The 18,964-nt window shown below is 40.2% G+C and overlaps 1 protein-coding gene across 2 annotated transcripts in view; it reads right to left on the minus strand.

Moving 5' to 3' along the window:
• The window catches only part of ets1 (ETS proto-oncogene 1, transcription factor), a 40,994-nt gene extending 32,908 nt beyond the window's left edge, over window positions 1-8,086 (minus strand). The window contains exons 1-3 of one of the 2 annotated variants that reach the window (XM_008425963.3): window positions 7,953-8,086; window positions 6,552-6,653; window positions 2,516-2,663 (exon numbers count right to left, since the gene is read on the minus strand). In XM_008425963.3, coding sequence (XP_008424185.1) covers window positions 2,516-2,663; window positions 6,552-6,620 — 217 coding nt within the window. In that variant the 5' untranslated portion in view covers window positions 6,621-6,653; window positions 7,953-8,086. The remainder of the gene's footprint in view (window positions 1-2,515; window positions 2,664-6,551; window positions 6,654-7,952) is intronic. The other variant, XM_008425964.3, reaches the window with a different exon arrangement.
• Window positions 8,087-18,964: the final 10,878 nt, after the last annotated feature.

Here is an 18,964-nt window from a genome sequence, read left to right on the forward strand (position 1 = left end):
GTGTTCTGTTACCTAAAATATATGTTAAAGAACATATGTGAACAAATAACTTTATGAAGACCAAGGAACGCAGAAGGTCAGGGATATGGTTTAAAACAGGGTTACATTATAAAATAATATCTCAAGCTCTGAACAGGTTATACCATGTGGTTTAATTTGTACAGTTTGTAATGTGACAGGTTGGGGAAGGAGAAGTCAAGACACCTGTAACTCTGGAGGAGCGGCAATGATCCACCGTTTGGCTTGGAGCGTGTGTCGATAAGACAACTATTAATCGTGCAAAAAAAGGAAAAAAAAAAGCCGTTCCTGAAAGAATGCCATGAGACGTCCTACTTGAAGCCTGCCAAAGATCATAGGGATCAAACAAGACATGTGGAAGAAGGTGCTCTGCTCAGATAAGACTAAAGTTAAACTCTTTGGCCTACGGGTGCAGGTGACTAAGGCTGAATGTCATCCTATACCTTCCACCTCATGGTGAAACGTAAAGGTGGAAGCGTCACACTATAGACAAACTTTTCTTCAGCAGGTCAGGGAAGCCGGTAAAAGTTGGTGATATGATGAAGCAACACACATATGGGATAAACACCCTGTAAAAACTAGTAGGCGCTGCAACAGACTTGAGATTGAGGCAGAGATTCACCTTTCAGCAGAACAAAAAGCCTAAAACTCAGTTCCTTTGCCTGGAATGGTTTAAACATCCAACTTCTTTACTTGTCCCTCAGTGGGGTCAGGAGGGTTGCTGGTGCCTATCTCCAGCTAACATTCTGGGCGAGAGGCGGGGTACACCCTGGACAGGTCGCCAGTCTGTCGCAGGGCAACACAGAGACAGACAGGACAAACAACCATGCGCCGACACACACACACAATTTAGACAGACCAATTAACCTGACAGTCATGTTTTTGGACTGTGGCAACAAACCCACGCATGCACAAGGAGAACATGCAAACTCCATCCAGAAAGACTTGGGCTGGGAATCGAACCCAGAACCTTCTTGCTGCAAGGCGCCACTGTGCAGCCTGGTTTGATTATGTAGTTGATCTCCAGACTGATATACAATTAAAATTGAAACATTTAGTCTATGTATTTATTCATTTTTTATTTTTTTTACCTTTGAAAACTGTTCTTTGTGTTGAGATAAAATACATTGGAGTTTGTAGTTGCATGAAAAAAAAAAAAACTAAACCCAGTATGAACACTGTTATCTGGCACTGTATTTGGGGAAAAAAAGAGCCTTTTTAAGAGTTTGAGAGAAATGAGTCAAAGCAACGGCTCAGCATGTGAAGACTGTGTCAGAGGTTTTTAGCTGCGTTTGAGGTTAACAGCAACTCATAACGGCCTGCGCCTGTAGCACAGAAACCTCAGCTCCATATGACACCCCTGCGTAGATGCAAATGATTGAGTATCTCCATGTGTCTAAAAATGTTTAAAATGCGGTCTGCTTTGATTTGAGTGGCGGACGACGGCAAATAAAAGGTCAATGCTCGGCCATTTTTTTCCACTTCGCAGCAATGTTTACGTCAACAGTTTAGCGCTGGGAGGAATGAAGCAAACGCTCCAAAGGAGTGTGTCTCTGGCAACAAACATCAGCAAATCCCATCAAATCCTCACTCCCTCTCATGCAGTCACAAATATGCATACACACACATTTGATTACTTAGCCCCCCGACTCCTTCCTCGAACTCAACCTCCCTACACTGCCACCTCTCCTGGGACCAAACTTGAGGCTTGGGAAAAAGATGGCCGCCCTTTGGCCCCCTGTCTTGCCCCCTTGCATCCAGCACAGGGAGGTGACGGAAGAAAGCTTGTGTCCCCCAGGCACCCCCACCCTCCTTCCATGGCGCACATCCCAGTGCACCAGCATCAATCACTTTTGAGGACTACAAGGGGCCAGAGTCAAACACAGGGAAATGCACTGGAAAGAATGTTCTAGCTTAAAATAAAACTGATTTGAAAAACAATTAAATAAAATCTAGAATGAGAGGAGAGGGGACAGTAAATATTCAGGGAATGTCTCTGTCCCCAGAAATACAACAGGAGGGAGACAGGATAAACAGAGGAACTGGAGGGCGTCTGGTAAAGGCATTGCCCTCAGGGTCGGCATAACCATCATCCCTTGTGCGGCGGATCAGGGAGAGCAGGCCAAAGCTGAGACTTCACATGTGTGCTCAAGAGAAAGTTTGCTTCTATAGCTATAATTTTGTGGAGAAGGAAATCTGTCTGCCCCAGAACTCAGCTGGACCTAATCTTCACATGTTAAACTCAGGAATGAATTTAAGATCAAGACGAGTTCTGAGTTTACAAGAAACTGTTAAGGTCCTCATGATTTTATTTGGTCACTTATGTTCTCTGAGAAACCAAAGACACTTTCACAAAACACCTGGATTTATCCTGAGAATAAATTATACACAGATGGAGTTTATCTACATCTTTGACTACCTTTGGAGGTAATTGGCTACGCAGGAGGTTATTTAGCTGGCATAGTAACCTGACCGGAGCCGTCTCCTTATTTCTTACCTGTGGGACACATGTCATGGCCTTCTGGGACCTCCTGAAGGGGTATTTCATGTGGATGAATTGGCTGTGAGGGGTAGAACTGCTGCTGGGGGTGAATCACACCTGGGAGCTGGTTTTGAGGGCCCATTGCCACTCCTCCACTTTGTCTCTGGTGACACAGAGGACACATGCTCCACAGTTAACTTCCATTCATATATGTTTAGTGCTGGATAATTGATCTGCACAGGACAGTTGTTGAAGAGCAAATTCTGCTCTCTTTCTAGTGTACACACATATTTTGTTGTTTTGACAGCTGTCAAAATGTACATTAGTAATTAATTTGATTCTGAATGTATCTCATGGTAACATATTTGATATTGTTTTGTTACAATCCACACGTCATCTTGGATGCTGTAAACCTTAACCCAAAGAAATCTGTCTGGTGGCTTTTACTTATAAAGTAACCTTAGATTTTTGAAAGATGCATTTTTTCTTTGTTTTCATGTACAGATAAGCCTTGCATCTAAATTTGACTCATCTGGTTTATCTTTGCTGTGTGTGTTTTATTTTGTTTATACAGCAACTTATCATGGAAACATTCATGCAAGAAGCTGAACTAGATGAGGGGGGAGTCTAAAGTCAGCACGACGCAGGAGCCTGAGGAGATACTGGATTCTGTTTGGATACAGCGAATGCAGGGAGGGAAATATCCAATAGGCCATTTTAGCTCTTTTTTTAAAAATTATAATTATTTTTACATTTTGGAATGATAATAAGTAGATGACTAATGTAGTCTGTGTTTCCATTTTTAGTATACGGGCATAATACCAAATGTGTTTCATTTTTAAACTTCTCCAGAAAGTGTCTCACTACTGGGACATTTATTTATTTCACGTTTGCGATGTAAGAAAACTAACCACAATGCAAGCCATCCAAATGTTGTTTGTCATTTATGTGTCTGACAGCCTGGCAGACAGAGTGATCTGATAAGCAGCCTCTGTTTAGGCCGAGCAGCATTTATCATCCAGGTTCACGGATGGCTAATGTGGTCAGAGGAACGGGGAGGGCAGCTTTGAGAGATTTGCATGGAGCGCTGTTATCTTCTATCGAGATTGTCAGCAAGTGGGGTAAGTTAGATAGGCACGGAAGGAGCTACATGGGAGATTTCTAGATTACACAAACATAGAGACATGATAAAATCAAACCTGAAATATCTCCTGATCAGTGTGAGTGTAGATCAGCTTTCAATGTTAGGCCAGCAGTTTATGTAAGTTTGAAACCATTTTTTTTTACCTTAATTTACATACAGAATATTCCACCTTTGTGAATGTTATGCTACTCCTCTCTGCTTTATTTCCATAAAGTACCACAAACTTTTCTTCTTTTAACCAATTATGATTATTAGACTTTGCTTCTTTGGCTAGATTTGTCACTAACAAGGCAGGTCTTACATATTTAGCACATTTGTTCATAATGATTAACCGCATTGTGCTTGTTCAGGTCTGCTTCAAGACAGAGAGTCTCTCTGATCTGTAAAGTCTTGTGATTCACAACCCACTGTTCTACCCCTGCCAAACTATTTTGAATCAGTCTTGCGTTTCTATGGAGACGCAAAGCTTTGAGAGAGTAACTTTTCAGCATCACCTATTCATGCGACTGACATTGTAGCATCTCCAGCAGGCCAGACTGACTTGAACTTTAGTGAAAATGCCTAGAACCTCTGGGGCTTGAATGTAGCAATTTTGATGTCAACATTTTGGTTTCATTTTGGTATTTAACCAAAATGAAACCAATAATAATCCATAATCCACAATATTTATGGCATGGCATAAATATTATGCCATAAAGTTCTCATTGTCATTTTTATTGTATTATTACGGTCTCAGTAATTTGTTCCTCACCTTCCTGTATTTACTCACATTTACTGAGCATTGTGTACTCTAATGCTATTATTACAGCCCCCGCAAATTCAAGGTGAGAAGAATACACAATTTAACAATTTCAAGTTACAAAATATTTTTCATGAGCCAGTTGGTGCCAGTATGCAAATTTGTCTTATGCAAGTCTGAGCTAGTATTGTGAGTTTTAGATGAGTGGATGTGTGCTTAAGCTTTAACTTAGTCGGATCTGTATTTGGGAATCTTATTTCAAATATTTATGGAAGCCATTCTTAAAATTTCCTGGGTTGGGTAGTAAAGACACTACTCAGACACTGAAAATACTTTAAAGCATCTATATGTGGTAGCATTTTGGATCCTCGGGAGTAAAAATGAAACATTGAAAGCGTGAGAGACAACTTATAAATGCTGTGCGGGGCAGCCTCACCTCTGTCAGACTGCCCCAGGGCAGCTGTTGTAACAATCCAGTGACTTACCACCATCAGAGTGTGAATGTGTGCCTGAACGGGTGAATGACTGATTGTAGTGTGAAACGCTTTGGGGTACTCCGGACTTGATGAAGTGCTTTACAAGTAGAGGCCATGTGCCATTTGTAACATTCATTGCATTTGGGCCCATTTTATTGGGACTGAAGCATACCATGAACGGCCAAATGAAACATAATAGTTTGTAATATTCTTAAAAAATGTTTTTGTTACCAAAATAACATTACTGAAAGCTCTTTTCCCGTAGAAGACAGGTGGAAATTGAGTATGTTATTCCATAAAGAACACTGTATTTATCTTTTCTTAAACAAAGGTTTCAAACTAATCCATTAATCAGACTTCGCTTCTCTTGTTTCAGGTCAATTGAATTGACAAAAAAATATATTTTTTTTAAATGTCTTTAAATTTAGAAGTTTTGACCCATTCTTCTTGACAGAACTGTTTTAACTTGAGTCGGGTTTGTAGGACATCTTGCTCACACACACCTTTTCAGATGTGCTAATGCATATGCATATCTCAGAAGAATGTGCGCTACTTCAAAATGTTGATTTTGTTGTGTTTTAACCATTTTTCAACAAATTTGGTACAATGCTTAGGGTCATTGATATATTAGAAGAACCATTAGTGTCTGACGTGTCACACATCACAACGATCATGTGTTCACTCAACTAAAATTCACACAATGAATTGTTACAAAGCTACGAGTTTTCACAACTTACGTTTGTCTCTAGGTCTTCGGGATCCAACAGTCACTTCATTGCAAACATGAACTACATCACACACACGGCCCACCGGTGCTTTTTTTTTTTTTTTTGCTAAAATGTATGTAAATTCAAGAGAACACAGTTACCAATGTGACATGGCTTCACCTTTCGACCAAGCAACTGTGGTATACAGTCTTCTCAATTTCAAAGGCAAGCCTCACCACCTGAGCCAATTAGGAACTCTGTAGCTGCATCCTTCCGTATTGTCTATCAGACCAGGGAGGGGTTGCCATTTGCATGTAACCTCAGTCTATTATCCTAATGTGCTGGTGCTCTGCATACAAATGGAGGCATTTATTTTGCCGCTCCTTGGCCTTCACCCTTCAAATGCTCACCTGACAGGAATTCAAATGTTCCCACCTACCACTGTCTCTGACTCTGTGTTCGGTGCTCTCATTTCGGAGGCTGGAAGAAGCCTCGGTGCTCTTCCAAAGATTGCTGGCTTTGCGGGGGAAAGGTGTCTGCCGACAGGGATTGTCTGATTGTTTAGTGGCAATGTCAGAGGCCTGCAGGTCTCATGATTTACAATATTACTTGCTAAATAGGAGCGCATGGTGCAGGGCGGTTGTGCAACCTGGGGGAAAAAGCTGTCTTGTTCAACAACTGTTTCCTAATTGTAAGTGAAATCCTGAGGAACAATCTGTACAAACAGAAACAGTATTATTGCAATGCTGATGGATTAAGCTCTTCAGAAAGTGTGTGCACCTTATGTGCTGATGGAATCCAGAGTTGCTAAGCACACAGACGGCGACTTCTGCACACATTCTTGCAAAGTGAGCTCCTGACATACGTACGCACATGCACATACACACACACACGCACACACACACAGACTTCAACCGTTCTTACTGCAAGCCAGCTGCGTGGTAGGTAGCCCTAACACAGAGATAATTTACGACGGAGGTCCTACCGTTGCGCCCAAACGGTCACAGGGGTGAAGAGCTGGGTAGGAAGAAACTGGATCCATGTAGTAACTCATCCCGGACGCTGCGGACAGGAGAAGCAGGGCCTGCTGAATGGATCAACATTCAAACAGCCCAGGCAGGGTGGGATGAGCTATCTGTCACACATTGTTTACACTTGGTGTGTACAATTGTGTAGAATTTGCTGTGTTTGTGAGTGGGGCTTGAAGGGAGGGGGGGGAGAGGAAAAATTAGAACTAGGTCTCAGCGTGCTCCAACCTCAGCTACTAGAAGCTTAAAAAGAAAAGCTTTTAAAAAATACACACACACACACACACACGCACACACGCACACACACACATATGTATATAACTGGATCTTTATTTTAGTAAATGATGTAAATGATTCCATACTCTACAAATCTGACATTCCCATCACTTCTCCCTCTGTAGCTTTCCTTTCCTATTATGCTATCATCTCCTTTCATCAAACCCAAATCGTCTTCCTCCTCCTCTTCCCCCTCCTCCTCCTCTTCCCCTTTTCCTCTCCTCCTGCTCCTCCTCAACCCGCTCCCAGACATTTTACTTCTCACTTAACTAGACGCGAAGCTGCAGGATTAGTACACTAGAGGGGAAGCGGTGTATATGGGCAGTAGCATTCTGCAACACAGGTCCCCATCTTCCTCACATTCATATGCTAAGCAATTTGGCATTTCTAGACTGTGTGGCAGCTGCTGACAGACTGTTCAGTGTTCAATGCGTGCAGATGTTCAGCAGCTCCAAAAGAGTCAGATGTGCTTGTTTCAGAGGAGAGGGGTGGGAGGAGGGATGCCCATACACTGAGTGAATAAAACTCAAATCAGTTCTGCCATTCACCTTATTATTTTTTATAAGTTTTTTTTTAATCTAGGCAGTCTTCAAAAAAAAAAAAAAAATCAAATCAAATAAATGCGCCAGAAGATTTGTTATTTACAGTAGATTTGTTGTGCATAACAATAACCTCGAACTATATGGGACATTATAAATAATTGGGAAAAAAAGTTGAACAGAAAATGCAGTTAATATGTAATTCTTCATACAGACACACACACACACACGCACGCACGCACGCACATATATATATATATATATATATATATATATATATATATATATATATATATATATATATATATACAAAAGACATTTGCACACACAAACACATATACGGAGATAAGAAACAAGCAGAAAGTAAAGCACCTTAGTTACAAAAATAAAAAAATAAAAAAAAAGGAGCGCTTCACATCAATACATCAGAATTCCTGTCGGGAGAAACTGAAACTTTACAGGCAGCACTTTTTTATCGCGCCCAGACAAAAGCCTCATTCAGTTAGTCACGTTTAGTTTAACAGTACAAAACTTCTCACTTACCGATTGTAGTGCGCAAAGTTTCCTGCGAAGCCAGAAGTGCTGGGCAGCCAAGAATGACAGCTGAGCGGACTGCAGAGATGCTGTACCTGCTCGCAGCGAGTCCCGCAGAGGAAGGAATATTATGCACGTTTCAAGTCCCTCCCTCAATCGCACGGTGATTCTCTCCAAATCCCAGTTTTCCTCTGCGTGGAACAATCTCTGGACTTTACGTGCAGCCAAAGTACAGGTGGAATCTTTCACAGAGCCTTGGATAGTCGACGGGTGATTACAGATTATTCTGTATTTCTACAGCCCTCCAGCTCCAAAACATTTACAGGTGCATCTAAATATTTGTTTTCTACTTTTTTTTTCTTTTTTTTTAAACATCAGTATGTGCAGTTCTTTTAAAAGTAACCCCCATTCATTACAGATGTTCAATACATAGGTCTGGTCCATTACAAGTATTCATTTCTGTTCATTTTGGTAATAGACATACTTTTCCTTTTCTGTTTTTTTTTTATAAATTTTTTAAAATCTAGGCAGATAAAAAAAATCTGCCTAGATTATACAAATTTTAATATTGTATGAGGTCAAGGAAAGGATTTCTCTTCAGAAGATTTAAGGTTTATGTTGTGGCATCATCATAGGTTACACAATCACAAACAAAACGCTTGACATGACCGTTGTCCCACAGGCACTGACATCAAGAAAAACCTCAAAAGGTCATTTTGAACAAAACTAGCTGAAGTGAAGTTAAGATTATGAAAAATGTATGGACAGAAAGTGTACACAAGCAACAAAGACAGCACTTTATTTTCCGGTCAGTCGATCATGCTTTTAATATTGCCTTGAGTGCAGGTGTGTAACAATTGCAGCTCATGTCCTGGTTCTATCTGCATGTGATGGCTCTTGAAACACTGACCTCAACCTTAGTTTGCACTTTATGAATCTCCTCTGAGCTCTGGACTGGAGTTTGCGCTGCGATCCTCCCAAGGCTGCAAACACTGAAATTTGGCTAATAGGTAGATAATCCACAAAAGGTCACATCTAAAGAAGCTGTCTGTTCAAATGGAGAAGCATACAAAGATAATAATTGTAAAGTTAAGTGGAAGGCAAAACTGTGTTGAGTGCTCGAAATAACTCCTGATCAGTATGAGTGTTATTTCTGTTAAGTAACAAATAAGATAGATGATTAAGGATTTTTTTTTTCTCTTTAGCTAATGACACTGCTGACATTGCTTTGGGTTAAGGAATTGATTAACATGAGGAATATGGCAGCTGTAGCCCACATCCTGGATACATGGTGGTACCTGCTACTGACTGCAGCCTCCATCTACAGCTCGATCTCAATCCAAGCTTTGCTTCACATCCCCTAAAGACTACAGTTTCAAAACAGTTGCCCCCTGCAATTTTTTCCTACCACAGTTTTTCCTTCCACTCAACTTTAGATTGCTTTGCTTGGATTCACCATGCTCAGTAGCCGATTTATATAGCAGCAGTCCTCCACATGATTCCACAGGTAATATATATATAAATATTGTCACAAAATAACATTTGTGTATTCAAAATATGCAAACTATTGTCTCATTTAATGAGACTGTTGAAATAAATTAAAAATATATATTAATTCAAATGTGCCTCTACCCATTCCTCTTGTTGGGGTTGTTGCCACTAATCCAAATATTGAACAATTAGTAGTCATTGAACATTTACTTTGACATTGGTTTGCAAAAATAATTGTCTTTATTCTATGCTAAAGTGCATTAGACTATGACTCTGCTGTTGGAATCTAACTGGGGAAATAGCAGGAAGGAGCCAGGAAAACATCACACAAAGAGGGTGTGACTGTGACAATGCCTGATCTTCCTGTAAGATCCTCATAAAAAAAGGCTGCCAGGTGTTTAAAAGGAAACCCATAATCCTTTACACATCAGACAGAATAAAATTAGACATATTTACTATGTATTTCCCTCCATGATGAATAGTTTACTTGATGGCTGTGGCCTCTTTCAGTGGCCCAAGCCTAAGCAAAAATGATTCAGGGAGATTTTTAGGAGAGTATCAACAAGTTTTAGGTGTTGACTTGGCCTGCAGATTCCCCAGATCCCAATCCAATTGAACATTATTAGAGATCTGCAAGATGAATAAGACCAATCAATTTAGGCTCAACTTCTTTACAGGACTTAAAGCAGATTCTACTAACGTCTTGAAGCCAGGCATCCTAACACACCTTCAGCAATCTAGTCCTTGTCTCGAATGGGTCATGTTTGTTTTGAAGGCTGATGGGGTTCAGCAAACTATTGGACATATGGTCATAACAATATAACCAAAAACTAAACTTCAAGAAATATCAACCTCAAATTCTACCACTATGTATCTGCTGTGTCTGTATTTTTTATTTATTGTACATGGATGATTATTTCCACCACCAAGCAACTGGAGTTTTTGCGACACTGATTATGGCTGCAGTAGCAATGTTGGCCACCCTTCTGTGAAATGAGAAGTGAAGTTCCTCCAACGGAGCACAAGATCTTCTTCAACTTGCTGGGATCACTGTTAGTGATAAGAGATCAGCATGTTTATCGGTCTGTATGCTTATTTATCGCTTTATTAAATTTTTTTATTTCCATGCCCCAAGCTTCCAGGGCTTTCCAGTAGAGTGCAACAGCCAATAGTAGAGAACATTATGTCTTTCCCCTCTCCCTTTTTTTCTCCCCTCTATCAACTTAACACTCGACACTTGCTGGTGATCTGAAACACCTTGTGGCTCTGTGATAATTCTCTGACCCCAGCACAGCATTTGTTTGAATTAGAAAGTGCACGGTCCAAACCTCCTGACAACCACTGCTCTTAGCATTAAATCTTGAGTCTGGGGGTAAAGAAGTGTGTGTGCCTGAGAGAAGAGCTCAGGAGACATGAGAAGACGGAGGGTCAAGTCCAAGGTGAGAGGCGTAAAGAAGTACCATAAGGGGCTCAGTGGCAGGCAGGCTGCATTTTCTCAAGACCTCGTCTGAATCCCTGTGTGCTCCATGGGCCTCTGCACTGTGGGGCCCCGGGGGACACAGCTGGGCAACACGTCGAGGGCAAAAGGCGGGGGCATGACTTATTGCCATGTGGAGAGAAAAGCACGGGCTGCATCCCTGTGATGAGACCAAATTGAATAAAAGCGAAGGCTCAATGTGATCCAGATCTCGAAGCCAATGCTCCAGCAATGCTGTTTCAATTAGCTGGCTCAACGGTTCAAAGGCGAGGCCCCTGATACACTTCTGCTCCACGCCAAGCCACTATCATCACATTGGCTGTCGTCTTTCACCTCCCCGTTACGATGTCATATTTTTCTGCACAGTGCCTCTGTCTTTCTGCTGACTGCGTTCATGTTTAACATTAAAAAGATAGTGAGAGCATTACCACTGCAGCTAGCAGAAAGAGTTTAAGGACCTGCCAGACTTTGTGGGCAACATCATTACACACTTTCCAAAATCCATCCTTTTTAAGCGCTGTTTGAATAAACATTGTGTACGCCAAGACTTTACAGTAGGTAATAGGTGAAATTTCTGGCACAAAGTCTTGACGTTGTAATGCACAGTGTTGATCATTTTTCACTTATTTATCTATAGAACAGTTTAACAAATTTATTGAGGTGTGTCGGACCAATGCAATTGACAAACAACTAAGTGAACGTGGGAGGTCCAAAATTTAAACCGCCTTTCCTGGATCTGGAACATCTTTGAGTTAAACCCCAAATGTTTTTGCAAGTGGTGGGAACTACCACCGCTCAGGGGTCAGCAGACTTCTAATTCAGGCTTGTAAACATACATTGATTAGCAACAAGAAGTAATTTATAGTTGTCTCAGGTGTACGAAAAACATGAAGAATCAAAGAAGAGATCAACACTTGGGAGATAATCAGAAGAAGAAAACCAGGGCAAGTTCTTTTTCTAACAATGTTGGCTTACCGGCTCTTTTTCTCAGCTGTGATTTTGGGTGATTGATCTTTGTAGTCTTCACTACCTTCATTATTACAGTGAGTTTTTATTTAGATATTCCTGAGAGTATAAGGATATTCAGTTAACTGCCACTCTTACAGCTACAACCTGTTAGTACAATGGTGTACTGCCTCAGTAGAACTGCCTCAATGCTCCATGCCACCAATTCAACAAGATGTCAGAAACATTCCTCAGACATTTTGGTCCATACTAACATGTTAGTATCACACAGTTCTTGGAGAGTTCCTGGCTGTGGGACCATGATGCAAATCGGACTCTTCTTGTGATAGTCTTCTGTGTATCAACTTTGAACTTGTGTATTTGAAGGGTAAAACTACATAGCTTTTATCCTTCAAGAAAGAGAACTCCAATGTTGTTGCCATTTGTTTAACACCGTATGAAGAAATTTGCCAGATTTACTCTTTGTGCCTTTATAGATGTAACAATCCATCTTTGTTGATTATGAAACCTATATTTTTTTTCATCCCATCTTACTTGTTTCTCAGTGGTCCCATTTCTTTATTAAAATCAACTGACCCAACAATGCCCCCATATGCCTCCTCCACCGAGCATATCCAGACTGTGAGTTCTTTTGTCTCATTTTCTCATTTTGGATCTTCCAAAGATAGCGCTGACAGGTGATATTAATGATCTTTTATTAGCATCGGCCTGATTGCTGCAGATTTTCTGGAAGCGTTAGACAGAGCGAAGGAGCGAGAGAGGCCAAAAAAAAAAAAGAAAAGAAGAAAAAAAAAGAATATGGAAGTCCTCCACCCACCACTTCTCACAGGAGATCGCCTCTCTCTTTGATAGCCTGCCCGAATCTGTTCCCCCCATAGAAACTGCCCTGCAGATGTTGTTGCTGTATGCCGACTACAAAGAAAGAAGCCCTTTATGAGGAGGACATCTATTTCGGGCCTCAGTGTTTCCGAGACGTTGTGCTCAGCAAGAGGGGTGCAGGCCTGATCTTTCTGCTGCTGAAAACTCCGTTTTATTCCATGCCCATGGTATTTTTAGATTAAAGCCCAACTCTAATGAATAAAGTGAGGATGTGATATTTTATGATGCTCACAATGTATCAATGAGGTGTCACTGTGGTGGACATGAAACAGTCCTCATTTTTGAGTCGTTAGTTAGGACAACAACCTCGTAGAAGCCTTTGTAGCAGGCCTGACTATGTCCATTCACAACTGCTTGTTGCTCAAGCTCCCAACCTCCCTGAAAAAAACAACAAAAAAACACAGATCTGTGACTTTGTTGCACTGTTGACTGTGAGGCAAAGTTCCTGAGGGCAATATTTGCTCTTGATATTATTTTTAATTAAAGCACCAATCCCTCAGCCAAGTTGTCCAAACAGTTCTAAATGGGCTCTGTAAATCAGACAAACATCCTTGATATTTGACGGGCTGAGAGTGTGCACTATAGCCTCCAGATGGTTTGTGTTTCTTAAGCGTTTCACGAGGGATGGTACGGGACAGCGATCTTCTGTTCAAGTTTGCCTCTTGACGGAAAAAGCTCTTCCAAATCACATGCTGAGTCGTTGGATCAGTGCCGAGGTTGCTCGATCAGCATTTCCCTCTCTGTGTTTCGGCTTCCCTGTGAATGGGTTTATTTGTAGGCTATGAAAAAACTGCACATTTAACTGATAGCCCACCCATGACCAACTGAAACCAACCTTTCACTTTTTTTTTTTTTTTTTTTTTTTTTTAATTTTGCAAAACCAAAAGTTGCTCTGTCTTTAGTAGGTTTGTGTTTGATAGGCAAACTTCAATCAGTAAGCTACGCTAAAGACACACACACACACAACATATATATATATATGGCATAAATATATGTTTAGCCCACCAAGGTTAGCACTTTGTACTTGCACTTGCAGTGACAGCTTTGGAGTGTTTTGGCGTGTCTCTGTCAGCTTTACACTCTTAGAGACAAAAAATGCTTAGCACATCATTCTTCCCAAAATAGCTCATGCTTAATTATATTTAACATCTGTAAGTATATTAGGTATGTTGAATATCTGTAAACATTCATTTTAAAGTCTGAAAATCACCCATACTTTTTCTTTATGTTGGACTATCACTTAACATTCCTTTGAAATACAGTTTTTGGCCATAATGTGACAAAATGTGACAAACTTAAAGGGCTAAATACTTTCTCAAGGCGCTCAAAATGTGCCACTTTGCGTGGAAGAACAGGATGCAAAGACGCAGAGTCCAACTCATCCTCGTTGATAAGGCGTTGGCCTAGTGCCACAGTTCTCCCCTCTTCCATTCACACAGACACACAGTCAAACAGCCTGGCCGGTTGTGAGTTTAACCCTACCCCCACCCTTTTGCTCCAGTGGCGTCTCTCCAGCTCCCTATTCCTCTTCATTAGTGTCCCAGAATGAGATGCTTGTAGTGTAATTAGCAGAGAAGGTCCTTCTGAATGCCTGTGTAACACACACTCTCATTAGAGGAGTGAGAGACAGCGTCTGGAGCTGAGGAGGAGAGGTGGAGGAGCAGGCCTGGGAGAGCAAGAGGAGAACAAGAGGGGGAGGCAAACAGGGAGGGACAGAAAGACAGATAATGTAAGAAAGAAAAAATATTGCACCAGGGACTTCACTGATAAAAACAAAAACAAAAAAACTGTCCTCAGATACAACCAGAGCTTCACAGACAAGAACTTGAGGCCCAACTTGAGGCAGAGACACAAACACGTCAACAATTCCCCTCCTATTCTGTTGGATGGGAAGAGGAGTTTTAAAATCTTTGAAGTGTAACATAAGAGAATTTTTAAAGAGTAGCTGTACGTGTATCTGGTACTCTAAAGTTTGCATATCAGCTGAAACTAAGACCCGGGAGACCATGTCCAGTGCACTGAGGAAGCCTTTGGAAGAGGTCTGCCTCTTACCACAGAGACAGGAGTCAGCTTAGGCATAATCTTCAAATCTGAGTGAGCCTGATCGACTCACAAATAAGGTCAGAGTTTGGATTTTGTCTGGATTGCATAAGGTACTTATTAATGACTTTGTCATCTTTCTTTTACATATAAGTTTAATGCCTCTCACTGGAGAGATATTCGTATGCTGTGAAGATTATTATGGTCTTTGTCACTGTTGATTCTGATCATGTGCTATGATCTATTGAAGTGATTTGAAGTGTTCATTTCTGCATTGTCTCTTTTTCTCTTTTTTCTAACCCCCGCACCTCCCTTTTTTTTTTATCTTTTTGCTTTACACAAATTCACTTCATTATCAAAGAGTGCTGAGTCCCAAAGCCACAATCCTTGGTCTAACTTAGGGTTAGACCTTAAAACAAGGAGTCATAAAACAAAGAGTTTTATGACTCTTTGTTCCAGAGTGGTGGGTGGGTCTAACTCTGGACAGTCTCCTCAGATCTGACATCAACCCCTCTCAACCCCCTGCACCTCCGCCTCACCCCCTTCACCCCAGGGGGTCATGTTGTTTGTGATAATATGCTTTCATTGCACTTGTGGTTTATGCTAACCTTTCTTTTTTTATTTCTTCCTTCCTTCCTTTCTTTCTGTTTTTGTCTTGTTTGATTAGTAATTAGTCTTGAAGTTATTTTTCAGTATTCCAATTAATTTTGTCATAGTTTCTCCATTCGTCTGATTTAATTCCCACTTTATTGTTAAATATATTTATTTCTTTTGTCTTTTACATCATTAAAAGCATGTCAGTCACTGGAGAAAGAATTATTTATTAGAATAATTATTTAATATTCAATATGTAGTTCACCAGTTATTTGCTGTGTAGTTCAGCAGTAAAGTTTTTCAATTTTGTCATAAATGTGCAGACCTAATTAAAATCTGTGTCTGGTCCCTTGCTGTGTGAAGAGTTTCTTCTGGTTACGAATTCATTCCTTCATGAGAAACTGACAAGCTTGACCAATGATTTCAGATATACTGAAATTGATTATTATACTATTAATTATAACTATTGATAATTACATAAACCAAACATTCATATTTATTCCCAACAAGGTGGATGGAAAAAAATTGGAGGAGAGTTGAGAAGGACTTGTGTCAGGTCTAGGGACACTGTCCAGATTCAGACCTGCCTGCCAATTTTGAACAAATAGTCCCAAAACCTGACCACGTGCTCCGGAGTAACCTAAGTCTAGTCAAAGGATTGTGACTTTGGGTTCAGAGTGAATGTGGTGGATGTGGGGCTGTAGAATCAAGAGTGACAAAGATAACAATAATGACTACAGCGTACAAATAACTCTCTTAAGCGAGAGGCATTAAACAAGATACGAATGGAAGAAGATGGCTAAGTAATTTTATTTAACCATCTTATCCAGTCCAGACATAAACAAAACTGACCTTATTTGTGAACTGATCAGGCTAACTCAGAATCTACATTGTAGCCACAGCTGCCCTGAGGCAGTCTGACAAAAACGAGTCTTATCACACACGACGGAATGGTAACAGGTATCCCAGAAAAGCAGAAAAAGAAAAGTTATTGCTAATTTTCTGAGCACCGTTTTTATTTTTAGCTTCATGGCATGCTAATGCTAATCAAAATTTGTGTTGACATAATCTGGATGAACTGCAGACGTGACAGATGTGCACGAGCCATGAAAACAAAGATAGTTACGTAAAAATTCAATATATTTCAAGGCTTACAAGGACAAATATGACTCAGTTTCCTGCTTGTTAACCTTTTGTCCTGTTTGGGACTGTTTTTGGTGAAGTTGTCACTCCTACTTCCTAGTTTCACACTGATGGAACCTAACTGCGATTACAGACAGACATGAAATGGCTTTAATTTTCATGTTTCCTCTTATGAATGGTTAAGTCCTTGAAGAATAAAAGATTAACTTAAAGTGTATCCTCCTCTAACAGTGTTAATCCTTCTGTGCACACTTTTCCTGTAGCTGGTAATTAAGGATTTGAGTCTGAAAGTCCACCTGAGGATCTCAGGCCTTCAAAAAAAAACACAGAGTGATCATTAGCTCCACTGCATCCCTCTTGTGTTCACACTGATAACCGACAGCATTGCCATTAGCAAGCCTGTCGGCTTCGTTCTCTTCAGTCAGCCTGTGCGGAGGTGTGGTCACGCCACAGAGAAAGACCTTATCTGGGTGATGAGAGGGAAGAGGGAAATGCTGTCAGTGGCTGGTTTTCAGTGAAATCTGTTTTTTGTCCAGACACTTAGCATAGGCTGATATCCAATGCTAATTTTATGCTACACATTTCATTTCCCAGGGAGGAAAGACCTTCGTATGGTTGCAAAGTCCTATTTGAAGTTTGATATTTTTTTTGTTGTTCGCTACACATTGTCTTTTTTCTACATGACCTGTGAATATCTGCAGCTCCTTCAGCTGTTTTTGGTCTCTTGGCTGCTTCTTTTATTTTATTTTGTGGTTTCAGAGTAAGAAAGAGTTTCAGTACAAATGCATATTATAGTATATTGAGTTTTTGAATTTGTGAACGTTTCTAAAAATATGTGTCACTTCATCTCTCCCCCCAATAACTAGAGGTGGATAAGCCATCAATTTAGAAATGGAGGAAATTACACTGCAGTAGCCACAATAAATGATGTGTGCAGAATTAAGGATATGTGAGTGAAAATTGTATTCATTGTCCTGTTTTGCAGCTCTACCTTTAGTTGTGTTTTTTTTATTTTATGGTCTTGTGCAAAAAACTATCAACTGACTTTTCCATGATTGAAGCAGGTTGAAATCACATGCTTTTATTTATGGGTCTCTCCTTCATGTGGCTTATTTTATTGATCTATCCCAATTCACTTTTTTTTCTGATCCTGCCCTCTTAACTGCTGTCTGACTGATTTAGGATTTCTGTGTTTCTCTCCATCTTCTCACTTTCAGTTTCCTGCTGAGTCCCATTCTGAAATGCCTGCTGCTCCCACTCACCCACATACACCTCACTCAACCCATACCCCCACTATTTGCTCCATCCGAGCAGAAAGGAGGTTATTTTTAGAGCTCCGTTGATGGGTTTAAAGATACTAAGTCCACATTGTGCCTTGGATTTTCAGGGAGGAAACAGGCTGTTTCTCTTTTTGCTCCCCTCACTTCCATTCATTTCCTTCCTTGCTTCCTCTCAGAGATTTTGCCCAAACAGCACCTCATACTAGCACACTTTCATTTCTTCACCATGCCTCAACTCTCTCTCTAACCAACATTACAGCCATTGCAACACTATCACCACCACCACACTCACACCTCCACAGCTCTGATGTTCTCGCTCTTTATCTTAATTTGCACTCTTCCCAACACAGTTTTTCTTCTTCCTCCTCTTTCTATTTGCAATTGAAATGAAACATACGCTACATTCAATACGAAGCAGACATGATGAATTACATACATCTCCACCAACTGCGCCAGAAAATAGAGAAAAAGAATAGAGACCTGGAAGGCAATGTTCTGAAACTTCAATAATAAATAACAAAACAAATAACAACTAGAGTTTGTTTGCTTGTGCTTCAGATGTATTCGATTTGGATCCTAGCTGTTGAATAAAGTTATGAAGTATGCATATAAAAGTGATAACAAAGAGACTAGAATATTTTATATAATTTTGTTTATCTATTTTAAATGAAAGAGGGTAAAAAAAAAGTTTATTTTTAATGCAATCTACGAGGTGAAGGTTTTTGGAAATTTATTTATAAAAAAATGTAGTAGTCAAAATATTAATTATGAATTCAGTGTATGTGTCTTTTCATATTGTGCCAACTTTTATATCAAAAGGACAGAATAAGTTATGGATTTAGACCACAATCATTCATTAATTGAATTGGAATTATTTTTACAGAAAGCTATGTTCTAAATAAAATGTTAAGTCGATTCTTCTTCTAGCTTGCGCAGGTGACGTCTCAATGTTAAAACTGAATTTGGAGCTGATGAATTGGTTTCAGGAATAGATATAATTTATTCTTTTAAAACTGATCTCTTTTTAATTAGGAGGGATAGGAAGTTTGAGGTTTTTACGTCACTTCTCATGTTTTTTTGTTGTTTTTCTTCTGTCTGTAATCTGGACCTGTCATCTTTCAGAATGTCGGGTCTGTGCATGGGAGATGATT

This window comes from Poecilia reticulata, chromosome 13 (assembly GCF_904066995.2).
Source record: "Poecilia reticulata chromosome 13, P_reticulata-male-v2, whole genome shotgun sequence".
NCBI lineage: Eukaryota > Metazoa > Chordata > Actinopteri > Cyprinodontiformes > Poeciliidae > Poecilia > Poecilia reticulata.